The sequence below is a fragment of the Mauremys mutica genome, chromosome 9 (assembly GCF_020497125.1).
Source record: "Mauremys mutica isolate MM-2020 ecotype Southern chromosome 9, ASM2049712v1, whole genome shotgun sequence".
NCBI classification, from domain to species: Eukaryota; Metazoa; Chordata; order Testudines; family Geoemydidae; genus Mauremys; species Mauremys mutica.
The window spans coordinates 39,909,057-39,935,735 of record NC_059080.1 but is presented as its reverse complement, the minus strand read 5'-3'; the positions used below and the strand labels follow the sequence as shown (position 1 = coordinate 39,935,735).

General features: G+C 44.1%; 1 protein-coding gene across 2 annotated transcripts in view; it reads left to right on the top strand.

Annotated features, from left to right (window-relative positions):
- LOC123377478 overlaps positions 1-23,271 on the top strand; it is a 31,495-nt gene extending 8,224 nt beyond the window's left edge. The window contains exons 2-11 of one of the 2 annotated variants that reach the window (XM_045030448.1): positions 1,957-2,043; positions 4,854-5,204; positions 7,216-7,548; positions 10,495-10,623; positions 11,893-11,994; positions 13,357-13,479; positions 14,587-14,682; positions 15,215-15,307; positions 16,519-16,574; positions 19,478-23,271. In XM_045030448.1, the coding sequence (XP_044886383.1) occupies positions 1,957-2,043; positions 4,854-5,204; positions 7,216-7,548; positions 10,495-10,623; positions 11,893-11,994; positions 13,357-13,479; positions 14,587-14,682; positions 15,215-15,307; positions 16,519-16,574; positions 19,478-19,519 (1,412 nt within the window). In that variant the 3' untranslated portion in view covers positions 19,520-23,271. Of the gene's footprint in view, positions 1-1,956; positions 2,044-4,853; positions 5,205-7,215; positions 7,549-10,494; positions 10,624-11,892; positions 11,995-13,356; positions 13,480-14,586; positions 14,683-15,214; positions 15,308-16,518; positions 17,306-19,349 lie in introns of both variants that reach the window. The other variant, XR_006582226.1, reaches the window with a different exon arrangement.
- The last annotated feature ends 3,408 nt before the right edge of the window (positions 23,272-26,679 follow it).

The following is a 26,679-nucleotide window of genomic DNA, read 5'->3' as shown; positions in this document are numbered from 1 at the left end:
GACTCTCTCCATTGACTTCAGTGGGCTTTGAATGAGGCCCAAAGTTAGGAGGTTTTGTGTGTAACATGGTAAGTTACTAGTATCAGTGAATAGACATTTCTGCCTTGTCATTTACTGTAACATAGAAGATCATTTAATTCCCAGTAGATTCTGGCAATTCCTTCTCTTTTGTGCAGGGCCTGCCTTTCTTCACTATAGTGAAGGAAAAACTTTCACCAGCAGGTGTATTCCTGGAAAACCTACTGGATGGGTTGTGATTGCTGGTAATAGAGGGAGGGGCAAAATGAGGAGGGGGTCAATAGGATAAAAGGATGGGGGAAATCTGAAAACAGCCTTCTAGATTAGAGACCTTCAGTGGCACGATAAGATTGCCAGTGATTGACGAAACTGACTATCCAACCAGACCAGCTTAAAGACCTCACTGGAGATCAATCCAAGTGTCACTCAGTCTGTAAGGGGGCCATGTCATCCTGGGATTTGCCATGATGATGAGGATGAATTAACAAAAAATAAATCCCTGAGGAGAAATTCTAGCAGCAAGTGGTTTATATTGTTTCAGATAATCACAGATTACTAAAGAAGTTAAAACCTGAAGTTCAAGGTCACAGGGGATTAAAAAAAGCAGGTGCCAGGCATATATGAAAGGGTATTTCCAGGTTAGACTCCACCTGCCAGACACATGTGTATCTCTCTGCGTAAGACTATCTATTGCAGTACTAAAGTTTTGTTGAACAGATCAATACAATTTCTAAATGCAGCTGTTGCAGCCTTAAATCCAGTTTCAAGCTGAATTTCTCCTTCAGGTAATGAGGGAAACAGTCATCTATTTACTAAGGGCCTGATTCAAAGCTCATGAATGGGAATTGTTCCCTTGACTGTAGTGGGCCTTAAATACAACATTTAAAAATGGAATTTCAGTAGTGGGCAGGAGGTCTGAAGTTCTCATGTTGGGTCAGGTACGTGGATATAAATTTCTAATAATTCTTAAAAGCAGCAAAGAATCCTGTGGCACCTTATAGACTAACAGACATTTTGCAACATGAGCTTTCATGGGTGAATACCCACTTCATCCACTGCTTTTACAGATCCAGACTAACACGGCTACCTCTCTGATACTTAGAGTCTGGGACTATTACAGTGCCACATCTGGAGGGGAAGATGTGGAGTTATACTGCTTTGGGACACAAATGTTCTCATACATACACTCTGCCCCCACCCCATAGCACCCTGTTCATCCATCCTGCCTCACAGATAGGTGCACTGGGGAATAAGGCCATGGACACACTTCTCCCCATCCTTTTTGGTGTCATTTCTGCTTTTTTGGGTGGTAGGAGAAGAGAGCAATTCTTGTGTTTCTCCAACACAGGAATCCCTGTGGAGGGGGACTGGGGTGGGTCCGGGAATGGCACGAAGGATGTGGGAGGTTTTACCAACACTACTGATTCATACAACAGTTCTGAGTTAGGTAGGGAAATTATCCCTCGATTTCGTCTCTGTCTCAGTGACTTAACTTGGGGGAGGGGGGTCAGTTTTAGTTGGAATTAGATCCCAGGGGTTCCTGGCCTCTAATCCAGTGCTCAGACCACTGGTAACCTTTGGGGACAATTACTAATTATTGCTGCTGCAAAACATTTCCCCAGGAGGTTGTCAGATCCCCAGGAGCTCCACAATTCCTCTCCTCCCCTTCCTTCAACATCCTTCACTGCTCCGAATGTCCTATGTTGCATTAAGACACTGTTCGACAGAGGGGAGCTACTTGCAGCTCCTACCACAGCCTCTCCTTGGGTCAGCCCTAGAACAAGTACGACCTTAACTCTGGCCGTGCCTGATGCTAACTGTGCAGCCTTCACATTCTCCTATGGGAGGGATTTGTCTGGAACTGCAGGTCACTTGCAGTGATTGCACTGATCCCTCATTACCGTGTGTGTTGCTGATTTTTACTGTATGTTTCCACAGGGTCCTGCTGGTATGGTACCAAAACGTTACCTGCTAGTGCAGGCCTCCTCAGCAGGATGAGTTACAGAATGATGAGCCGGTGCCTGAGTATGTATAAATTCCTTCCAGTACCAAAACATATCTAAGCATAATATTAGTTGGGCACTGAAATATGTGTCAATCTCTGTTTTAAGCCCTTTTTGCATACTATATTCTGGAGCAGCCGGTACCTGACACCTTATGTAATCTAGATTAGCCTCAGGGCTGCTCCAATTTATGCTCTACTTCCCATGGCCCACAAGGCCATAGCAAGCCAAAAATAGCAGCAGTGCAGGGCAGTTTGCCCATGGTGCTTTTCAGTCCCAACAGTAGTAGCATTGATGTGGTGGCACAGTCTTCAGCATGTACTAGCAACCTGAATATATACCTCAGCTTGTACTCGCGGGCACAGACTAGCTGCCTATGTCTTCACTGCCATTGTTACCCATGTTCACTAGATTAAAGCTAGCACTGGTATTTGTAGATTGCATGGCCAGCAGGGACCATTGTGATCATCTAGTCTGACCTATATAACACAGGCCAGAGAACTGCCCAAAATAATTCCTAGAGCAGAGCTTTTGGAAAACATCAATCCAGTTTTTGATTTAAAAATTGCCACTGATGGAGAATTCACCACAACCATTGGTTGGTACATTGTTCCAACAGTTAAATTACCTCACGTTTAAAAAATTATACTGTATTTCCAATCTGAATTTGTCTAGCTTCAACTTCCAGTCATTGGATAGTGTTAGACCTTTCTCTGCTCGATTGAAGAGCCCATTAGCAAATATTTTTCCCCAAGTAGCTGTTTATAGATATGATCAAGGCCCCCACCCCGCCAGCCTCCTCTATAAGCAAATTATATTGAGCAACTTGAGCCTATCACTGAGGCATGATTTCTATTGCCTATCTGTGCTACAATCACACCTCATATTGCAATGCACACATACCCAGAGCCCTTACTCCAGCTCTACATTGGCTGTGGAGATCCTCTGCATGAAGAGTATCCTCAGGGACTCATTTCTACCCCATTTAAGGCCCCCTTATGCTGCCAGAACAGCACAAAGGGACTCTCATGAGAGTGGGAATCAGGATCTGCTGGTGCAGCCTCTGTAAGCATTTCATTCTCTGCACTAGCTCAAGCCCAGCCTTAGGCACACCACTCCGTTTTACTGAGCAGTAACATTCACCAGACTTACCTGGGTATGAAAAACACAAGAACAGCCACACTGGGTCAGACCAATGATCCATCTAGCCCAGTATCCTGTCTTCTGACAGTGGCTAATGCACCACTGGAACTGTAGGTGAATAATTACCACCACTTGCTTTGGGACACTACATTTTGGCTCTCTTGGGGTATGTTTTGATCCAAGGCCAGCCCCGAGTGCCTGCAAAAAGTGCTGGGTGGAGAGTACTTGAGAGAGTCCTCAGTTTGTTCAGTGAGGGTCTTATTCACTAGTGCTATCTGGCCTGAAAACTAGCCACAAAGCAGCTGACCAGCTGAGTCTTCTCCCTGCTATCCATTCTGGTAAGGGGACTCCCTGCCAGGTGCAGAGGCAGCTTTATTAACTCTCCATTGACCTTGGTGGAGCTCCTGGAAGAATGAGTGAGAGGAGGTGTGGCTGCAGCATCCCTATGCCTTGCCAAGTCCCAGCTTGTAGTCAGGCTTATGGCAGTTAGGGTATCCCTCAGAGCTGCTCTAAGTTACCCGGAGAGTTAAACTGATCCCTCAAAACGAAGCCTCCGATAAGCATAGGATGAGGAACAGCAGCAATGAAAACTTTCTACGTTAGCCCTTGCCAACATGCCCTAACCCTGTCAGGATGCACCACTTCTGTGCCTGTTCCATTCTTGGCCACCGTTCTGAGGTTGCCAGCCTCTGAGATGAGCATGTGGCTGAGCGGTAAGGGCAATGGACTGCTAATCCCGTGTTCTCTGTATGTAAGGGCCTGAATCTTCCACTTTACCACTGAAACAACTTACCAAGGGCTGTGGGAGATTCACCAGGACTGATAATTTTTTTCTAAAAATAGATGCTCTAGTTCAACCAGGAATTATTTCAGAGAAGTCCTAGGCCCTTTGCCATATCCCAGGTCAGCCGAGATGATCAGTGATCCCTTCTGGCCTAACAATCTATGAAACAAAAGTGCCAGTTGCAGTTCAGATACAGGTTCAGATTTCAACTCCCTCCCCTGCCCACATCACCAGAATCCAGGGATGTCTGAATTTGGGATTCCGGCTCACACCTCTCTAAGGAGATGTCTATACGTACGGCTGTGTGTAAAGTACATTCACTGCACACACCTCTAGTACAGCTATAAATAACCGTGTAGATGGTTAGGCACTGCTTAGGCAAACAGAGAAGAGACCTGGTGGGTAGGTATCCTACATGTTTCTGCATACCCAAGCTGTGCCTCCCCCATCTGTGCTGCAGTGTCCCTGTGTGCTCACTGCCAGAGCCTTTCACCCACTGCAGAGAGCTGCCAGAACCTTTCCCTGGTGCTTCCTCTCTGCCAGAGCCTTTCACTGCCACATGTAGCTATACACCACAGCGTAAATGCAGCCTGCTTTTCACTGTGGCATGTAGCTACACATACCCTACACGCCACCAACATATGAGGCCTAACTGTGATCCAGCCACCACTCCAGTAGGAAATGGACAGAGAGCACCAACTGCTTAAACATAAGCCACCCAACCACCATCAGAAAGGTTAATGTTTCATCACAGCCTTTCTGGTCCAGATTCACATTAACATCCCTGAGGAACAGGTCCCCATTACCATTCCCCTGTCCTAGATCCCCAAATGAACATTGTTTCATAGATCTATACAGCATAAGACTAATTAGCCTGGCTCTTCCTGTCTTCTCTTTCTCTCTAGTGCTGCTGCTGGTTTTCCACTGGGCTTCAAAAACAGCAGAAGCCCAAGAACATAGAACTGTTGGTACAGGCTCTTCAGTGCTGTTGACGGCATTGCCCACCAATGACCAAACAGTCATAAACCATATACAGTGGGAATACATAAGTAGTGGCTCAGCTCTCGGTGTTGTGGATTACTATGGAACTGGAACAGAACCAATTATCTTTAAATCCTATAAAGACAGAGTCATTTTCTATTCATCCAATGGCTCCCTCTTGTTGAAAAACGTACAAGAGACAGACAGCGGGACCTACAGCGCTACCGTCAATTTGAACAAAATTAAAGCCAGGCAAACTACACTACTAGTCTTAGGTAAGTGAAAGAGCAGAAGTATTTATAAAACAGCTGGCAGCACAGAAAATTTTTTACTGAATAGATCACACTAATGGGAACTGAGGCTGTGCGGGTGCATGTTTCAAGGAAGCAGCTGCACAACCTGTTCACCACATAAAAAAAGCCTTGCAATCATTTATAAAACATTTACCCCTGTAAGATTGGACAAGAATCCATTACGCTTGACAAGGGGATGACACTTATGAAAAATAAGCTGGACATCAGAGGGAAAAAGTTTTAGTCAATTCTGACTTTGCAGGAAAAATGCCAAGTCTCATATCACTACCATTATTTTCTGGGCAGTCTCACATCAAAGCCATCCTAACTTGACCCTGATTAACTTATGAAGTGGCTGGAGAACTGAGAGACTCTGGTTCTAGCCACACTACACTTGTACATTTTGACCCAAGCAAGAAATACTAATTTTGATTTCACTGAGTTGCACATTAAGGTTCGGCAGCATATAGTCATAACGTCCTTTAACCTTGTATATGACACTGAGAAATAGTCTTCCCAAAGTGGTGGAGACGCCATCTCTGTTAAACTGTATAACAAGACTGGAGAACATAGTGAAATATATTGTAGGGAATAGCCCTACACAGGTCCCTAAGAATGGGAGGGGGGAGTGATAGGTCAGTGGTTTGAGCATTGGCCTGCTAAACCCAGGGTTATGAATTTAATCCTTGAGGGGGCCATTTAGGGAACTGGCATAAAAATCTATCTAGGGATTAGTCCTGCAGGTGGTTGGACTACATGACTTCCTGAGGTTCCTTCCAACCCCAATATTTTATGATTCTATCAGGACCATATCATTTGAGAACAAGAAATTTCTAAATGGGTTAGAGCAAAGGAGTAAGGAGACAAACAAAAACTGATAAGGTGAAAGACAATGGTGTTAAAAAAACCTCCCTGAAGACTCAGTATCTCAGAACTCTTGTACTGAGGATTACCTAGGCTATGAAGATTTAGACATGAGCTGATAAAAATTGGCTTTTGATGTCTACTGAGCTATTAATCAGGCCTACATCACTGGATGTTAGATGTTGTCAAGGTTCTTTCCCCACTCTGAACTTCAGGGTACAGATGTGGGGGCCTGCATGAGAACCCCTAAGCTTAATTACCAGCTTAGATCTGGTTGCTGCCACCACCCAAATTGTTAATGAGTCATTTGGGAAACTCTGTCTATCTCCCTGCAAGAGGAGGTATCTCCCTCCTAAATACTATAACCCTTCCCTGGGTAGCCATGAGAGACTCCTCCACCAATTCCCTGGTGAACACCTATCCAAACCCTTGGATCTTAAAACAAGGAGAAATTAACCATTCCCCCTCCTATCCCCCAACCAGTTCCTGGTGAGTCCAGATCCAACCCCCATGGATCTTAAAACAAGGAAAAATCAATCAGGTTCTTAAAAAGGCTTTTAGTTAAAGAAAGAGAGGTAAAAATCATCTCTGTAAAATCAGGATGGAAAATAACTTTACCGGATAATCAGATTCAAAGAGCCCAGAGGAACCCCCTCTAGCCTTAAGTTCAAAGATACAGCAAACAGAGGTAAACCCTTTAGCAAAAGGCACATTTACAAGTTGAGAAAACAAAGATAAACCTAACACACCTTGCCTGGCTGTTACTTACAAGTTTGAAATATGAGAGACTTGTTCAGAAAGATTTGGATAGCCTGGATTGATGTCTGTTGCCCCAAGAGCGAACAACCCCCAAAACAAAGAGCACACAAACAAAAGCCTTTCCCCTACCAAGATTTGAAAGTATCTTGTCCCCTTATTAGTCCTTTGGGTCAGGTGTCAGCCAGGTTACCTGAGCTTCTTAACCCTTTACAGGTAAAAGGATTTTGGTGTCTCTGGCCAGGAGGGATTTTATAGTATTGTACACAGGAGGGCTGTTACCTTTCCCTCTATAGTTATGACAGATGTAATCCTAAAACTTGTGAAATCATCATCTATCATATAGATAAGCAGATTTAATTGTTTGTTTTAGATGCCCAGCTTGGACTTTTAAATGTGTATATAATCTCACTCTTCCCACCACCGCCCCCCCCAGAGCCTATGTCCAAAGCTCAGATACAGATAAACTCTACTGTGGCCGGTTCATCCATTGAATTATCCTGCAAGGTGCTGGTTGGCAAAGTGCAAGCTATTGACTGGAAGAAAGATGGGAAGCCCCTACCCAGGAACAGATGTTACCAGGTCTCTGAAAACTTCAGTCTTTTGTACATACCAGAAGCACAGAAATCAGATTGTGGATCCTTTTCCTGCAATGCCAGCAATGATATAAGCTGGCAGGAAACCTCAGTGAATTTGACCATTGAAGGTAAGTGTTATATTAGCATCTAAGACTGCAAACACCTGTCCTGGCTAATGCCAAACCTGATGCTTAGCAGTGTCACATGTTACCCTCTTCGGGTTGCAGATTAGATTAAGGATAAAATGAAAATGCTAATCTCTCATTCTCCCCCTTTCACAGTTCCTAGTCTTAATTCTATTAAGCATCCATGGAAATAACACAACCTTAGAAAGTAAAATTGCATAGAGTGATGTTAGAAGATCCTCTTCGGATAACGTTACAAGTCTTTTGCTATGTGGTAGCAACACTGCATACAGAAGGCCTGATTCACTGCTGCAGGATGCCAGTTTTGAAACAGCATGTAACTCCTCTGAAATCAATGAGTTACCCCAACACAAAACTGAAGCAATGCAATGGTGAATCAGGCCTAGCAAAACGTACATGTTGATGCTTCCTGATTTATGCCAGGGCTCATACAGACAGTCCCAGGAAGGATGAAAGTCTGAGCCATGTAATTGATTTCATCTTCACACCTATTGTGGAGCCCTGTACTTAGCATCTTTAAAAGCTTCAACATTTGCATGAGACATCCGACTCCATTTTCTACAATACCTTGTACTGTTTTCCAAAATGTTACATACATTTAAAACTTAAGCTTGTAAATTTCAACCATGGGTATCCAAAGTGAGACATCTAGGCTTAGATTCACAAAGGGACGAGGTATTGTAACACTCAGCGCCACAAAGCATAACTTTTAGACCCCTAGTGAAATCATAGGAACAAAACACCAAGACACACACAGCCTGCATTAGGCACCTCATCTCCCTATACAATGGATGGGGAGAGAGATGCACTCAAGAATCCAGTTCACAAAAGCCAGCATGGTAGGTGGGGAGCCACCAAAGCTAGCCACTGGAATATGCCAACAAGAGGAGGCTCCTCTAAGTCAGGGGTTCTCAAACTTGGGCTGTGATTTGCTCATGGTAAGCCCCTGGTGGGTCGGGTCAGTTTGTTTACCTCCCGCGTCCGAAAGTTCGGCCGATCGTGGCTCCCACTGGCCGTGGTTCACCACTCCAAACCAGTGGGGGTTATGGGAAGGGTGGCCAGCAAGTCCCATGGCCTATGACGCTTCCCGCAGCTCCTATTGGCCTGGAGCGGTGAACTGCAGCCAGTTGGAGCCACGATTGGCCAAACCTGCAGACATGGCAGGTAAACAAACTGGCCCGGCCCACCAGGGGCTTACCCTGAACAAGCAGCTTCCCAAGTTTGAGAACCCCTGCTCTCTCTTCCATCTCACAGACATAAGCACCTAAGTCCAGGCTACAGGGAGGCACCACACCCTGCTTGTGATTCCCAGCTGGTAACTCCTCTCCTGGACTTACTGGAGCCAGGGGAGTGGATCCTGATCTGCCACCAATAACCACCAGGCTCCAGAGTTAGTCATTCTCATAGGTCCAGTGACTAAGTGTCTAATCACAGTGGAACAGTTTCAACAGGAGAGAATGACAAAGCCCCACATCAGAACATCCCGTAGCTCAATGGTTTGAGCACTCAGAGGTAGGAGACCCCTGTCCAAATCCTCTCTCTGCCTGAGGGGGGGAAATTGAACCAAGGTCTCCCACATCCCAGGTGAGTGCTCTAACCACTGGGCTAAAAGTTACAAGGTGGGTAGCACCACCTCTTCCTCCAGCCAGATTTTGAACAGAACCCAGTCTGTTAGGCAGCCTCAGAGCACGCCTACATGATTGGGCTGACAGTTAGGCTGACAAACACCTAACTTCCTGGCTCGTGAATCCCACTGGAGTTGCAGGGGAAGACAGTCACCTGGACGAGTAGGAGGCAGCACCCATGTGTGTTCCCAGAGGCAGAAACTTAGGCATCTACTTTGACCCTGAAAATGTAGGTGCCAAGTGAATTTAAGTGTCTACAGGGTTCGGTGGGAGTTTTATGGGCAGTAAGGGAGCCTTAAACTAGGACTTAGGCCCCTAAATGTGGGATTTAGTAAACTAATATCTTGTTGAATCTAGGCCCTAAATCCGTATCTAAACACCTAAATCAAGTGATTGATTGTCAGCATGGGCTCCAGGTTTGTATAATTTTTAGTGGTGCCCAGAATGGGTCCAGGCAGAGCCATCTCATCTATAGGACAGATACTTCAGGCGGATGTGGGGGTCCAGGGCAGCCTGAGGGGTTAGTGGGGGCCTGGTGCCGGCAGCAGCTTGTTGCTTGTTGGCGCCAGGTGCCCCACCAACCTCCCAGGCCACCCTGGACTCATGGGATCCCCCAAAGCACAGTAAGCTCAATCATTGGTGGAGCCAGGCTCATGTTCCTAAATACTGGCAGAGCATGGGCACCGCAGGCCCATATAACTCGCCACCTATGATTGTCAGTGGGTCTGAGAATCTACTGCTCCCTTGGCTGTCAAGGGAGCAGCGGATGCTCACTGAACTGAACTGCAGACAAAAATAAAATTGTACTTATGTAACCCACACACCTTCGGAGGGGAGGTTTTGTTCCATCTAGTGGCACTGAGACCACTTACAGAAAGAGTTAAGACTGTAGAGCAGGCTCATTAATAACAGCCATGTGGGTTTTGGCTCATGCACTAAGCTCCCAGATATCCCAAGTTCAATCCCACCTGCAGACAACTAGGGTCTGTTAGACTAACAGAAGTATTGGACCATGAGCTTTCGTGGGTGAATACCCACTTCATCGGATGCATGTATTCACCCACGAAAGCTCATGCTCCAATACTTCTGTTAGTCTATAAGGTGCCACAGGACTCTTTGCTGCTTTTACAGATCCATACTAACACGGCTACCCCTCTGATACTAGGGTCTGTTAGTGTTACACTTACACTATCCTTCAAGCAGAAAGGAAGAGCAGGGAAAACAGAGCAGCTTTCAGTCCTCCTGAGCCCCTTCTGTTCTCAGCTTTCCAGTGATGGTTTGGATTTGTGTGTCCATATTGTAGGGATCAGGCCTTCACTAAAGCATGCACTGAAAATTTCTACTGTTGCTCTTGCTATTGCAACAACATTGGCTGCTGGATCTGGATTGGGCTTCATTATCTTGTGCTGTCAGTCAGAGAAGAGAAAACTTAGTAAGTATTTCAGCTCATTTCCCTTCAATCTTTGACAGCATGTAAATTGCAAATAAACCTAAAAGTGCTTAATTTCTTCCATGTATGAAAACATAGGTGACGGGGTAGCGTTGATGGCAAAAAGGTATGTGGTCTTCTGGCAGTATCTGATGGCATTGTATATATGCCTGTAGCAGGATACTTCAGTTATCTTCACTATACATCAGTTTTCATGTTCACATCTAATTAGATTTCTCTGAGAAATTCCAAAGCTCCTGGGTATCTTCATTATTCCAAGGCCAATATTTCCTGACCTGGGTTCCTAATGCTAGAGTCTGAAATCCATGTGGAGACACCTAAATGAGTGACCCGATTTTCTTTCATAATTCTTCAGTATTTAAGGTAAGTTAAAACAATGGGGTCTGGTGGATGGGGCACTGGCATGGGAGTCATAATAATAAAGGCCTCATCAGGACTCCCATGCCAGTGCCCCATCCACTAGACCCCATTGTTTTAACTTCCCTTAAATACTGATTAGCCGTTCCTTTCTCTCCCTTCCTCTCTTTCCCCGCTCATTTTAGTATCAACGCCTGTGGGTTTCTCTTTAGCGAGTGGGCTACACCACCTCATGCTGGTATGAGGCAACTTTTACCTCAGGCCTCTTAACAAAATACAGAGCTTATTACTAGTATGGCATGGAGGTCCCCTAAACCTGCCCCACTTCCAGATTTCTCTTTAATTACACACATATGAGGCTATAACTATGTCCTCACTTCTTTACAAAGTGAGAGGCATGGGCACAGCAATACTTTAAGGTCCTTTCCCCATTAATTCTCCTATAAGTGATTAATAGATTAGGAGATATATTAACACAGCCCTAATTAGTTATAGAAGTTCTTTTTAATATTAACTAGCACCACTCTCCTCTTGCGTGTGTGTATAGTGAATTATCTCCATTCATCCCATTTATAAAGGGGATCTCTTCTGAGCTGCAAGATTTTGCCTTAGTGTAGAATCTGGTCCAACCTTTTCAGTGCTTTTGGCCAGATGCTAGTTTTGGGGCATGTCCACAGGCCACATATGTGCTCTACAAAATGGCATCTCCCATACAGCATGACCTTGCATGTACAGTGTTTGCACTGTCATGCTGTGTGTAGGACACCATTTTGCTCTACAATGTGGTGTCCACTATGGATCATGATCTTGGATGGAGGACGCCATGTTGTAGAGCAAGTCCATTGGCGATGAGGGTGGTGATGTCACTCACTAATATATCTGTCGCTTTTGTAGCAGGAGAGCAGTGGAGATGGCTTGTTGTATTCATCCATGGGCTGGTGTGTGTCTCGGCCATCCTGATGTTCACGGCTGCTGTCCTCTGGATGTGGGAAGAAGGTAGGCCCACTCTGGTTCTCGTACTAAAGTGTGTACGTGCAGTGAATGAAGCAGACAGAACAGATTGCAGAAGGAAGGTGAAACATACTTTGAGTCAAAGGAGCAGGTTCAGCACTAGACACAAAGCAAAAGCACCTTATTAATCTCATATCAGGAAGATTCAGAGGCAGGGTGTCACCCTCTGGCTGTAGCATGGGTTATATGGACTATACAATCATAAAATCAGCAAAAGGGGAGAAAAGAGCAGAAAAGGCAGGACGCCACTGTACATATCCAAGATGGGAGATTTGAAATTAAAGCTCAATACAAATCAAAGCTCTAACCAGCACTTACTCCCAAAAGATGGCAACCACTTCTTCATCCCTGGGCTCCTCCTTCATCTTACTGCAGCCAATGAGCCAAACTTTTCCAAGCTGTTTCTCTAACACAGATGGGGCTACATGAGGGTATAAATCACAGCACTCATAGGCCCCTTCCCATGTCATAAAATGGAGTCAAAGAGCCACTAGTAAGTAAACCTGGCTTCCCCCCTGGGGTGGAGAGAGATGCCCCTAAGATAAGTGCCCAGATCTCCAATTTTATTCTAAAAACCAGAAGGAAGAGAGAGAAAAAAATCAGTTCCAGCCCTTCCCATATTGCTGTCCTGGCCCCAAAGCAGGCAGTACCAATATTCTGGACAGCACTTAAACACATAACTTCAAACATGTGCTTAAATCCCACTGATATGATTAGGACTTAGGCACATATTTAACTTTAAATACAAGTTTAAGTCCCTTTGTAAACTGGGGCATCTCTTACCCTTTCCATGCCACCTCACCCCCTTGGCACCCCCATTCCCGCAACCTGCACCGTGGTCATGCCACACAATTAATAACAAGGAACTTTGGTTCTGGTGGTTCCTTATTAGCTTAAACAGATTTTTAAAGATAGATTAATGTTTTTTTTCATAACTTTTTCCCTTGTGACATCCCTGCAGGGTGAAATTAAGGTTGTTTGGGTGCCTTAACTGTATGGTTCCACACTCTGCCATGTTTGGATGTTCTACATCTAGCCTTAAGTAGGAATATCTTGGGTCTATAATGCTTTTGAGGATGGGATGTTTATTACTAATACATATTCTCATCCTTAACTCCAGCTTAACATGTTTTGGCTGGCAGTTATTAAACCACAATGAAACAGAATTAACCCAAACAGCCCTTCTGTCATCGTAACTAAGACCCAATCCTGCTACTTACTCCATCTTGGCAGACCTCCAAGGGGACTCCTTGTGGTTGCAGGGGTCTGCCCAGGCAGAGTGATTTGCAGGAGCAGAGCCTAATTATAGGTACAGCAATTCTAGTTTCATTCCCCATTTCTCCACAGGTTTCTTCACAGCTCTTGTATTGTATATGATCGTCCTCATGTGGGTGATCATGGTAACGCTTCTCATAAGTGCGATCTTGGCAATTTGTCCCCAACACCTTGGGATGTTTAAAAAGAAAACAAGTAAGTAATAGGTTATTTGTGCATTTACGAAAAGGTTAGACAAACATCTGTCAGGGATGGCCTTCGTATAATTACTCCTGCCTCTGTGCAGGCAGATGGACAAGAGGATCTCAAGGCCTCTTCCAGCCCTACACGTCTATGATTCTCAGAGTGAGTGGTGTAGCTGTAATGTATTGTAGCGATTATCATTGGTTACACGATACATTTCTTGAAATGCTGAGCTTTGTTGGCACAGTTGGTCTGAAGCGTGACAACCAGTTAGTGGCCTTAGGCCTGGTTTTTCCAGTTCCAATTGTCCTCATATGAGCTTAACACTGTGCCCTAGTTGTGGAAGGTAATAGACTTCTACGTGCCCGTCAGAGAGGCTAGGTACGTACTCAGGCCAACTCGCCTCTCCCACGGCTGCACTGCTACTTTTAGCACAGTAGCGCGATGAGAGCTAGTGCAGGTCTATCTCCTCACGCTGGGAATCTCATCCCCCCAGTTCAGAGTGTAAATGTATCCTATGTTGAGGGCAAAGTTCTGGCTGTCCGTGAGCATGGCTAGAGGGAGAAGAAGGTACAAGGACATTTTTCTCCTCCCCTCACCTAGCACATCTTACAAGGAGCCAGACACAATACTGACCCAGTAATAAGTGGTGCAGCTGGCTAGCGTGCCTGCAGAATTTCATAGCCAGCAGGACTGTGATGCGGGCAAGGCCCCCACGCCTCCTGAGCAGCTGCTAGTATTTGGCAGCACATGAAGTGCACTTTGTACCTTTCCCCCTTCCTGGCTGCTGTTTAGTAACGTTTTCCCATTTCTGCGTTGCCTTTAAATGTTAAACAAAGAAAGCATGTGTACAGAGAGCTTAACATCGCATAACATGTTACAAAACCCAAATCACTGCAGACCTGCTGACTCCTGTTGCTACTTGCTTCACTGAAGTCTCATGAGTGAGCTGAGACTCACCTTGGGTCACCTCAAGAATCAGGTTTCAAAAGCTTTTGCAATTGTACAGGAAGCAGGAATGATGCTGCATACAAAGAGAAGAAAAAAGCAATCTCCATTACATTCAATTGTGGTCCTTCAAATATGGCAACATTTTATTATTTCTTTTCTCTTTCCAAGTGCACCGCGTCATTCTGGATACTGCAGCTCCTGGGGGAGTGATTCTAGTTATGATGTTTGCCATCTTCCTTACACAAAACATCCAGCATCTCCAAAGTAAGCCCCCATCCTGCATGGATTAAAATTTATACCGTGTGGTTTCCTGCAAAGATGAGTTGGTTTTTTAAAAGGGAATTTATGTATATTTGGTGCAAAATGGAGATTTCAAGTCACCCCCAAAGCCCACAGCAGCTGAGAATCTCCATAGCACTCATTACTACAGGGATCTTTGGGCCCAGCGCGTCCTCCCCATCTCTAGCCCTGTCCCCAGCCAGCCTTCTACACCAGGGTTTGCAAAAAGGGTGTGGTGTTCTGTCTCCATAGTGTCACCAATATCACTTAGAGAGAGTGTTAAAGACAGTTGGCTTTTAGCTCATGCAGTAGACGCTCGAGCACTGAGCTCCAGAGGTTCCCTGGTTTGATCCTGACAGCTGGGATCTGTGGGTGTTAAATATGTAGTGCCGCATCAGGCGAATTCTTCCCTGCCAGCTGTAGGGCTTGTGAAACCCAGAATCCCAGCTGCGAAACTTCCCCTAAGCAAAGAAACGAATGACATAGTATTTCATTCCTTTCTTCTTTTGACCTCCAGGAAAAGGCTGCTCACCATTTTTTGACAGCACAGCTGTCATCCTTATCGCTGCTGCAATTTCTCTCCTTATTCTTCTGGTGCTCTTTGTGTGGTGTAAGTATCAACCCTGCTCATTTTATGCATATTTTAAAGCCTTTTAAAAGAACTATCACCGTTACAGCATATTGCACCATCAATTTTAAATATTCCTTATTTCCCCAGCAGTTATAAAGAAAAAGGATAACCTTATAAAGGCAATTAGAAGGCAAGGGCAAGTAGATGAAATATACAGCCCATCTACCATCATTTAGTGTGAGCTGGGATGGCAAATATCTCTTTAACTTGGAATCTTCTTTGGGGTTAAAAATACAAATATATTTTTATACATCTCTCAGGCCTCCCTTAAAGTGAGATTCACCCCATGCAGAGAGCTAGCATCAGGGTCTGTGTCACTGATGTCCCACTTACGCCCTTTAGCTCTAACTCCCAAGTATTCCCAGAGCTGGGCAGTCCAGGCTTTTTCCTTCTCCTTCCCTCCTCACGGCTCCTTCTGTGTACACCCTCACTCCCCCATGCCTCAATGCAGCACAGCAGGCAGGGATAGGAGGCCAGTACAGCTGCTTCCCAGTCCTAAGGCAGCACATTTCACCCCCAGGAAGAGGCCATGGTGTGAGGGAGATTGAGTCAGTAATTAAAAGCAATTCTGGGAGGAAAAAGAACTGAGGGGAACACTGGGTCACTGTGGGAAGAGCCAGCTGATGGGCAAAGAGAGGCAATAGCAAAGGGGAAAAAGGAGTTTGGTGACAATTACATGGTGCGCCGGTGCTGCTGATTATGATTTCCTTTTGGAGGGACTAGGAGAGATTGACGATGATCCTGTTGTGATGGGAGGGGTCGGATCCCTTACAGCACAAAATGATTTTATTGCCAGAGCTGCTGCTACATGTGTGCATGATGATGTAAATCCGCTAGCTTCAAAGCACATAGATTTCATTTTATTGGAACAGAGAAATAATAAAGGAGACGCAGGCAGGTATGACTTTGATTACACCAAAATGCCCAAAACTAATCACTTCAGCCATACCTCTTCTTTACAAAAATGTTTTTCAGATCTTCCTGTTTTCTCTAGTATTGCAGCAAGACAATAGTCTCCTGGAATTTGGATCATAGAACCACTCTTAGATCCCATTTTTATGAAGGCTTCTAGTTTCACTCTCACACCACAGAGGCTCCAGTGGCTTTCTCGGTGTAACATCTTTTCCTTCCACTGGGTTTGATGTTTACATAAAGCAGTAAACAGGGACTAATCTGTCTATGCTTTCCAGATCACAGGAAGAAAAAAAACGAAGAAAAGGATCAGCAAGAAAGAGAAGCTGCAGGAGTAAGGATGCAGTGCCCCAGAAAACCTTTTCATTGGACTTTGAAAAATTTTTCATTGGTTCTCCATAGTACAACAAAAATGGAGAGATCTGTTAATTCAGCCAGGACTTTTCTGAGCTTCCAGTACTTCAAAAAACTTTACAACTGCTTGTGTAAATATACAGAGTTTTACACACACACACACACACACACACACAGGACTATTGTTTAACATTTCCCAGTAAAACATTACGTCTTTTTAGGCCAGGAAGGGAAGAATTTCACATGCAATTGAAAAGCTGAGAATTTCTGGAAGCAAAATGTAATGAAAGAAGATGGACTGTAGCCAGGATGGAGGGATCATCTCTGCTGCTTTTCTAGTGGCACTCGTTACATTTTTCATGACCTGGCAGAGAGGAGTTCTGAATTTTGCCTCTGCTCTGCGTGACAATGCATCTAGGATCACAATGCCTCCAACGCCATCCCTGGCCATCAGTGCAATTCTGATGTCAAGCTAGATTGTAGAAGGTGGCAATACTCTATTTCTTGCCCAGCCTCCTGCAACTCAACAACAGCCTCTTCCTCTTGGAAGGAATTGCATGCCATACAGAAACACCAATGCTAGTTCTGGCAGCACTTGTTTACTTCCTGGAGCTGGTCTCATCAAGAGCTCTCGTTCCCTCTGCTGTCCAAGGAAGTGTCATGCATAGGCTCCTGGAAGATGTCCCTTTGTTGTCCAGGCCTGGAGATAAGGTGAGAAGAAATCAAAGGTGCAGCACAGGAGAGCAATCAGCACACCAAAAATCATATTGCATAATCAGAAAGAGATGAATTTGATTTGCCACCAAACTATGCTGTCACCTTCCTGTGATATTGTTAGTGACAAAATTAAGCTAAAGGATTTTAAAACCATGAATTAATGGGTATCAGTATTTTTTAAAAAATATGAACTCTGTTTAAAAGATAACTGCTTCTAAAACATCAATATAAATATAATCCAAAGCAAAGAATGAACAAGTTATTGAATTAAGAAATAATGCTCATGGTGTCAGCATTTGCAATTGATTAAATGTCAAAGGATAGCTGAGATATCGGATAAATTGCAAGTTCCATTTACCTAGAAGTTTATAGCTTGAGATTGCTTCCTGTTGGAGAGGTATAACTGAATCCTGGCTTGGGCTTAGTACATTTCAAACTATTATCAAGTCAACAGGTAGCAATCTCAAATTATTACAATGTATTATACTGTGGTATACTCTCCTCTCAGACTAGAGCTCAGCATGGCTATTGTGAATCCTTCTGCTCTGAACTCTCTGCTCATGAACTCCTACAACCATGGGACACCCCCTAATCCCAAACTTCCTGATATGTTACCCAACTCTTTCCAATCAGAATGCAGAGAACTGCATGACTGAGAGATGAATACAGTTGTGACTCAGTCCTACAGCTCCTTAAATTGCAGGAATAATTCTAGCTCATCATAAAGACTCGTATTCAAACTCCATCAGCAGTCTTACATAAATGAGAAAGATGCATTGAAAACTATACATATTGTATTAGCAAATAACACTGAAGTGTTAGAATCATTCAGAAAGAAGTTGGTCCATACATCTGTTCTGTGAGTTCTGTAAATGCTCAGAATAACTGAGGGGAATAGGCCAGGAAAATTGGATCTAATCCCCCTTTCAACTCTCCTGATTCTATAGGATGTTGGGGGATGTTTTAGTCCCTGGCATAATTTAGACTAACATAAGGATGGCTTTAAATTACACCTGTAAAAATTGAACCCCTACAAGTGCAGGTTAAGATACAGGCACAAAAGATACATGCCTAGGGGCCTAGTTCCTGAAAACACCTGCCAACATCAGAATCTTAGCAGTTTTTTTAAAAACAGGTGTTTATCCCTCATGGTTGTGAAGAACTTGAAACATGAGCCTAGTGTAACTGATACAGTGATGCCTCCCTGAGTTTGCAGAGAGCCTATAACAATAGCCCTGTGGACTTGTCTAGATGAGTAATCAGTTAGTGGCAAGTTAGGGCATGAATCTATCCCACACTAGCCTGCTGGCCACCAAGTGTCTGTGCGGACTGTGCTACTGCACACTTAAATTTCCCTGGTGCTCATTGACCTACTCATGTTCCAAAGCAGGGTACACCAAAGTGCTCCAGGGAACTGTTAGTGAGCAGCCGCATGGTCCACAGGGACAGTTAGTTTTTGGCCAGCTAGCACAAAGTAGGTTCACACCCCAGCTTGCCGTACACTAATTGTTTGTCTAGATAAGTCCTGGCAGTCATGAACTGCCCCGTTCATCTCAGTGGAGTGTTAACTGTGAAATTCACTGTTCTCCTGCTGACACCACCTGAGGGTTCTGATGTGCAGGGGCCTCTTGCTGCTGCCACCTAGCATGGTTCTGGGGGCGATGGCAAGGCCCTTCATACACAGGGTATATGCTTGAGTGGGCGGGCAGGGACTGAGGAGGCCACTTTGCTAGCCAGGGATCACTGGAGCACAAGGTGCTCCAGCCTCATCCCCTCCTGCGATTTTCATCTCCTTAGGTTGATCAGGTGGCATAAAACTGGCCATCCCATCTTTTAAAATACCTGAGGATTCTTCTACATCAGAGGAAGCCCCACCTGCCACTTCAGGACAGTTTTCTGATGCAGGATGTTGCATGAACACCACAAACTGGTGGAATGGGAGCTATTTATGGTGTCTTTGGTGCATGGTATTTCTTTGTGTTCATGTAAAGGCTGTAATGTGTATCGTGATGACAAATTTTATTTATTCTTATTCTAGCTATAACAGTCCTTGGATGGCCAGAGCTGCAGAACTGACCAGCCAGCAAACATGGTTGAAGGGATGCTTGAGGTGATAGCTAACACAGCAAAACAAATTTCAAACATTTTCATTGCTTTCCTATGTAGATACAGTTAAATGAGAGTCCAGAAGCGGAAAGCCAGGAATGAAAGGTATGTATCCTCCAGGTAAGTGGTTCTCAGGTGTGATTACGAGACAGTATTAAGTGTATCAGAATTTAGAATGCAACATGGTTTCTGCTTAAAACTGAATTAGTCCTCCTTCCAAAGATACAATGATCTGCTTCAAATTTGGAATGCCAATTCAAGACCGAGGGTAGAGTTTGTAATACAAATTTGGAGTCTTGTAGCCATGTGTTTGTGACAGAGCCACCCTCAAAACAGGACCCATGAAAATAAGGTCATTTCTTGTGTGTGAAGAGATAAGGATTGATCAGGAGACAAGAGATACTTGGAGGGAAGATGATCTCTTCTCCCCCTGCTTCCTCCCGCCCCTCCCCCAAACAGTGTGTTCTAGAAGAAAGTCACTTACAGAACAATGGGGACTGCGGGAAGCGGCGTGGGCCGAGGGATGTGCTGGCCACTGCTTCCCGCAGCCCCTATTGGCCTGGAACGGTGACCCAAGGCCAGTGGGAGCTGCGATTGGCCGAACCTGCAGATGCTGCAGGTAAACAAATCATCCCAGCTCGCCAGCGGATTTCCCTGGTGGGCTGCGTGCCAAAGGTTGCCAATTTCTGAAGTAGACTATATAAAAGTGGCACCTTATTCAGCAGTTCTGCCTTTTTTTCCTGTAAACTGAGCACATTCGATAGGGAATCACTGAGGTTATGTTTACATTGCAATTATAAAAACAAAAACCCTGTACCAAGTTGCAGCACCCAGCTACATTGACTTGAGCTTTCAGGGCTACAAATAGTAGTGTAGACATTGGGGGTCTGGGCTCTGAGACCCACCCCTCTCATGAGCCCAAGTCAGCTGAGCTGGCCCAGCTGCAGACATGCTGTGGGTCTTTTATTGCATTGTAGATGTACCCTGAGAGTCAGTCACTTTTCAGAGTAGAATCATGCTCTGCTCACCATGCTTAATGTACCCATGGGCTGGTAATAGATCGCTAGAAGGTACAAGATTTCATGGTTTGAGAATTTGGAAGATGAGATGGGGGAAAATCCTCCAAACTACCTGTCAGCTTCACTGTGAGTTTGGAAGACTTACACAGAAGTTTCTTCAGACTTCTTTCCAAAGATTTTCTTCGGAATAATTCATCTTCATTCATTCTCTACTGAGGTAAATGAAGAACTCATTCCCCATGTTCATTCATTCCTGATCTTTCTCACATTATTCCTTCAACTGATCTCGATCAGGGTTAGAAATAGACCAGTTTTCCCCAAAAATCTCATTTTGAGCTTGAAATGGACCCGCAGCTTTGCTGCTCAAGTTTATGGTAAGTATGAGTGAGAGTGGGAAAATGTGTGTGTTGTGTTGGGACAGTTGTTAGTTTGTGCAGGTAATAAATGAGGAGTGTATGCTGTGGTGAGGGTCTGTGTGTGTTTGCTGTGTTTTGTATGTAGAAAGAGTTGGGCTGGGAGATTTGTATTGTGAGCACGTGACAGTTGGGCTCAAAGATTGGGTAGTTGGTCCACCTTCTGTGCAGTCTCCCTCATACAATCAATGAAATTGCTGCATGCAGAGTAGCTGTAGAATAAGGGTGGTGATTTGTTGTATTACCCTGACATCACAATGGTCTAGGACTCTTGGCATGGCACAGACATTCCATACTGTAGCTGTACACTGCACAAGTGTAATTTGGAAAGTCAAAATGGCAGAGAACTTAAAAATGGGATATTAACAGATTGCAAATCTCAGTGGTTATTACTCCAGGTGATATTCTGAATAAAGTGCTCTCAGCCACGATTGCAGCTGTTTCCATTGCTTCACACTGACTCAGAGTAGGCTCCAGCATGACAATCCTATTATATAGACTTTCAAAATTTGATTGTCGTAAGGTTTCTCTCACTTATCTTGTCACTGAGTGCAAGAAACTAAATAATATCTGAGGAGAGCTGGGGTGTGTGTGTGTGTGTGTGCCTTTTAGCCCCCTCCCCTTCCTTTTGCAAATCTGTAGCTTTTCAAAACTTAAACTTTTACTAAAAGTTATGGCATGGCAGAAGAAAAAGTGAAACGTTACAAAGTGGTGTAGTTTCATTGTTCTTGTTGCCACTTTTCTGAATTTCAGCTTTGATTCTGCAGCCATCTTTCACATGCTTAACTTTGCTAGTGGGAGTGATGCAATGATTTCAATGGAACTACTCAGAGTAATAATGTTAAGTACATTCATAGGTGTTTGTAGGATTGGAGCCGTAGAGTATTCGGAAAAGTTGTATCAAAAGGGAAAAAGTGAAAAACCACAGCCCCTCAAAACAAAATCTTAGCATTAATTCTGTTTCACTCAGTGGCAAAGGAACAAGAAAGTGGGTGGGAGACTGCAGTCTCAAATTTTAAAAAAGCCCACTTTTGAGGAAAAAGAGAAGAGGAAGATATGGAGTGGTTTTTGTATTTAATTGTTTTTCTCACCTCTTCCAGTGAGGAAGGAGGAAAAGTGTTTGGTTTTTAAGTGATAAAAACAGGAAGGAAAGTCTGAAAACAAGTGTATTATTTCAGTGGCCGAAAAGTAAAACAAAATGAAAAGTGCAATTTAAAAGTAAACTAAATTAAACTTTTCCATCTCATTTCAAAGGGGAGGACAGAGGTGAACAGCTAGAATGAGGTGTGTCTTGAAAAGGGGTGTGTGAGTGCAAGGATTAGGGAGGAGATAGTGGTGAGGCTTACTCCAGTGTTTGCTGGGCAGAAAGGTGGAAAAATCCTATACAGATGGCCTTTTGTGGGTGGATTGTGTGATATGTATTCATAGATTCCAAGGCCAGAAGGGACCATTGTGGTCGTCTAGTCTGACTGCCTGTATGACACAGGCCCTAGAACTTTCCCAAAATAATTCCTAGAGCACATCTTTTAGAACAACATCTAAAACATGTTGGTGTGTTGTGAGCATGCTGGTGTGCTGATGGTGCAAAGGTGTGTTAGAGGAGTGTGCATTTTGGTGTGTGATTGTGTATGTGTGTGGGAAGGGGTGTTTGGTACAATGCTCTGTGATATTTTTACAAAAGGAATGAAAACTCCTTAATGGCATAATAGAAGATAGGCTGGAGAGCCTGAAAGCTGGAGCCAACGAATTCTGATAGAGGTTTTTATATTTTTTTATTTGAATATATATTCCATATAAAATCTTCTTGATATCTTATACTTAGCTTTTTATCTTTTGAAAATGTACTGGGTTTATTGGGTTGGTGTGGATTTTATTTTCAAAGCTAAGCAGTGTGCATGTTCCCCTTAGCCTGCTTTCCATTGCCATATCACTGTGGCTTGCCATAAATAGAAACAGTGGTTGCTAATTTCTATTTTGGTAAAAATGGCTGATCATTGCTTTGTCACCAGCTGATCTTTGGTAACCCAAGCCCAGATTCTCAAAGGCATTTAGATCATGGGGGTTAGGCACCTTTGAGAATCTGGACCCCAGTTTATGTATTACCAGGACATTTAAAAAAAATCGTTCTGCTCTCTCTTTTGCTTATAACATATATTTGTATTTTTCATGTAATACTTTAGTTTTTTGTTTTGGTCTCCTGGGCATTTTTCCGATCGCTGCCTAGAGGGTCAGAAAGGAATTTCCCAGAGTTTTTTCCCTCTTTAAAAAGAGGGGTTTTCCCTCTGGGTTTTTGCCTTTCTCAGGAGAACTACTGAGGACTAAAAATATATTTTGTGTTTGACTCAGTTAATTTATTGATAATTTGACTCAATAAATTCACTGCCAGTTGGGCTCAATAAAAAACTTTCATTTTTATAACTGATCCTATGCTCGGTGACTTTTATTTCATTTGTATCATTAACCTCTGGATGGCTGTCTGACCACAAACATGTCTGAGAAAAAGATTTAACATAAGATCCAATTGAATACATGAAACATTGCAGGAAAAAACTGGCTCCACCCAGCCAAAATGGAGCAGAGGAGCCTTTCCCAAGATGCAAACTACACCTGTTACCATTAATCCCTGCGGTGTGTAAAGTCTTATGCTTGACCTTGAGGCATCAAACCAAAGTCTTACTCCATGTACATGTAACGTACACTACCCATGTTCCATACATGGTACTCACAGAACATCTGGGTGAATGCTCCACTCCCATCACAACCAGTATTTTCTTCTTAGTTTTTGTTCTAATGTGACATCCAAGTTGCTCTGGAGGCTACCTGGGAAGTTACTTACTGTTCCTGCAGGTAGGTCAGTGCAATTGAGCTTCTTTTCCCCTCCTCCACCCGGCTGGCATGTGGTGAAAGAGTGTCTTGGCTCCCTGACACTTGATGCATCATGGTCGGGCATCAGAAAAGAGTGAGGGAACATGGAACCACAGGAATCCACCTAAACCAACAGTCTCCCCTCCCCCCCATAGTTTGACTCACAACCAGAGGAAAGTTGAGGAGGTGCTAAGTGGTTCTGGAAGCACAACTGGCTGCTAGGCCAAAGAAGGCATCCCTTTCTTCCAAGTAAGTAAAATAATTCATGAACAACCCTCTAGAAAGAAATGGCATGTAACGCAGCACAAACATTTCCTACCTTCCAGGCAAGCCTCTATGAACATTACAGCTGCTTGGAAAAACAGGTCTTTTTCTCCTGTGGTTTTGTCAAATCCATTTTTCATTTTCATCCAACCTTTCACTGGAAAAGGTTGACTTTTTCACAAAAATAATGAAACAAAATATTTTGGTCAAAAACTAGAATGTTGATTCACATTGGCACTGTCCCATACCATGGAGGTTGGTCTTACACTCCCATTCTTTTCTCTGGGCCAGACTCTCAGGCCAAATCACATCTCAATCATAATGCACCACTTTTTCCCCCTCTTGGTGAGCGGTGTGGGTGCATCATAGGAGTCATGGCCCATGGTGCCACGTGAGTATGTAGTCCAGATAGAGACCCCAAAGAAGAGAATGGGAGCAGAAGGCACCCAAATTACAACTTGTACAAGGCACGGAGCCATCATTTTGACTAAAATACTTCAGGTTTTGGCCCAAACATGTCAATTTCCAGGCAATCCTTTTTAATGACAAAGTAAGTTTTTTCAGAAAGATTCTTTTAGCAAAATTTTTTGATAAGTTGAAAACCCAAGTTTTGTCAGAAAAATTTCAACCAGCCTTAGTGTACACTGACCAGCACTACAACATGCACTTGCCTACAGCAGCAAACAGAAGGAACAGGGGCAAGTAATACAAAATAAAGAGAGAAACCTCGTGCACTATATCAGGTCACCTCATGCAGAGAGATCTGAAAAAGGAAACCACCATCTAGCTCTTCCCCGCTGGATAGGAATACCCGGTGGAGGAATAGTCTCCCTGCAGGACAACAGAGGGGAACCTACCAAGTGGACAGACACCAGTGGTAAGAACAAGGGCAGGTTGGCCAGTGAGCTGATATCCATGGCACTTGAGCCTTGCATGCAACTCCCCCTCTCAAACCTCCCATAATGGGTAAGATATTAGGCAGGTCTCCAGGTAGTATCATTCTGGGGGCCTTAGACTGGTCCAGGAGACTTCACAGAGCTACTAAACTCTTTACAGTAATCCTTTTGACTTCCTTTTTAGTCATTATTTGACTTAGTTTACACCTGTACAGAGCAGCTGCTAAAATCGTCTTATGAGGACAGGGTTAGCTACCTTTGTAAGACTTCTGTTAGCAACGAGAAATTACATTTTTCCATTATATTTGCTATTTCATCATCCAATTGGGCACACAGTAAACCCCAATACAGAAAACTGTCTTTTTAACTGAAGAAAGCATTACCTTCTCCCCATCCCCATGTGTGGAGAGACGGAGGCACTCTGAACCACAACACGCACCTTTTGGGTTATTGGTGTAGCTGTTGGATAGAAAACAAACAAACAATCTAGAGAATTCCAGAGTCTAAGTAGCTTGGCATGCAGATAGTGTCTACAACTTTTTTGCAGCTCACAAGTAAGGGAAAGAGCAAATCAATAACAGCGAGGGGTTTTTATTTAACTATCACTTTTCAACAATATTGCAGGTACATATAAACACTAAAGCAAGACAGATGCATATTATAGAATATCATAAAATTCACTGTGCCTCTACTTCACCTTCTCCAAGGGTAAGGGTAAACTCACCCTTAGTGCTTTTATCACTTAGAGAAACCCCACTCAGCGGAAAGGTGGTGTGAACTTGCACGTATGAGATCTAGGCTCCTGTGGGTGGGATTCGCTCTGCTTCTGTACAGCTGGAGTAGTTGGAGTCTGTGCAGGTGGAGGTGAAATTCACTGCTGCAGCTCAGGCCCAGTGCCCTCCTGCAGCCCCTCCTTCACCTCGCTGCAGCTGCTACTTCAGACTTTGGGATAGAACAGCAGTTACAGCTCTTCCATACTGGTCCTACAGTACAGTGTTGCCCCCACACCAACCAGCCATCCTCAGCCCTCTCATAAATTGACTTTGGGCTGGCTTAGAATCCAGTTCTGCTGTTCACAGCGGGTGCCCAGTCACTCCTGGGCAACCGTCATCTGGTCAACCCCTAGCACAGTGGGGCTAACATGGTCCAGAGAGTCTTGCACCAGCCTCTTTCCTCAAAGGCTACTTTCAACCAGAGGCGAGCAAAACCCACCGCATAACCTTTGCAATAATTTCATGCCTCATGTCCTTACCCTACTCGCTGATACTTGTTAGTAACCTCGTAAACACTTCCATGTGCTCTTGATTATATGGCACTAAGATACCACCTGCACACTGAGACCCTCTTCTGGAGGGTGGGCCACAGAATGAGGAGCCAGTTTATGCCTTTCAGAAGGCAAGACAAATATTTAGGAATTGGTTGGTGAAAATGGTTAAATGGTATCACATCCCAGAGTATTGTATTGACAAAGTAATGTACAGCTCCTCACCCCGACCCTACAAACAAAAGACAACCAAACTATGACTTTCTACCCACCCAGTGGCTCCTTCTTGTTGAAAAATGTAAAGAGGCAGACACGGGGGTCTACACTTTTTCCAGTGATTTCAAAGTCGCAAGACAATTTGGGATGGAAGTTACAGGTAAGTGAAAGCAGCGGGATGAGATAGTACTCTGAGTGTCTCAGAGTGTGTTTCTGCTCTGAGAAGAGACTGTCAACATGGCATGATGGGATTTCAGGTGTATTGGAGCTCACCTACCCTGGTGTACTTCCTGATATAAATGAGATTAGGCCCTTGTCTCAGTGA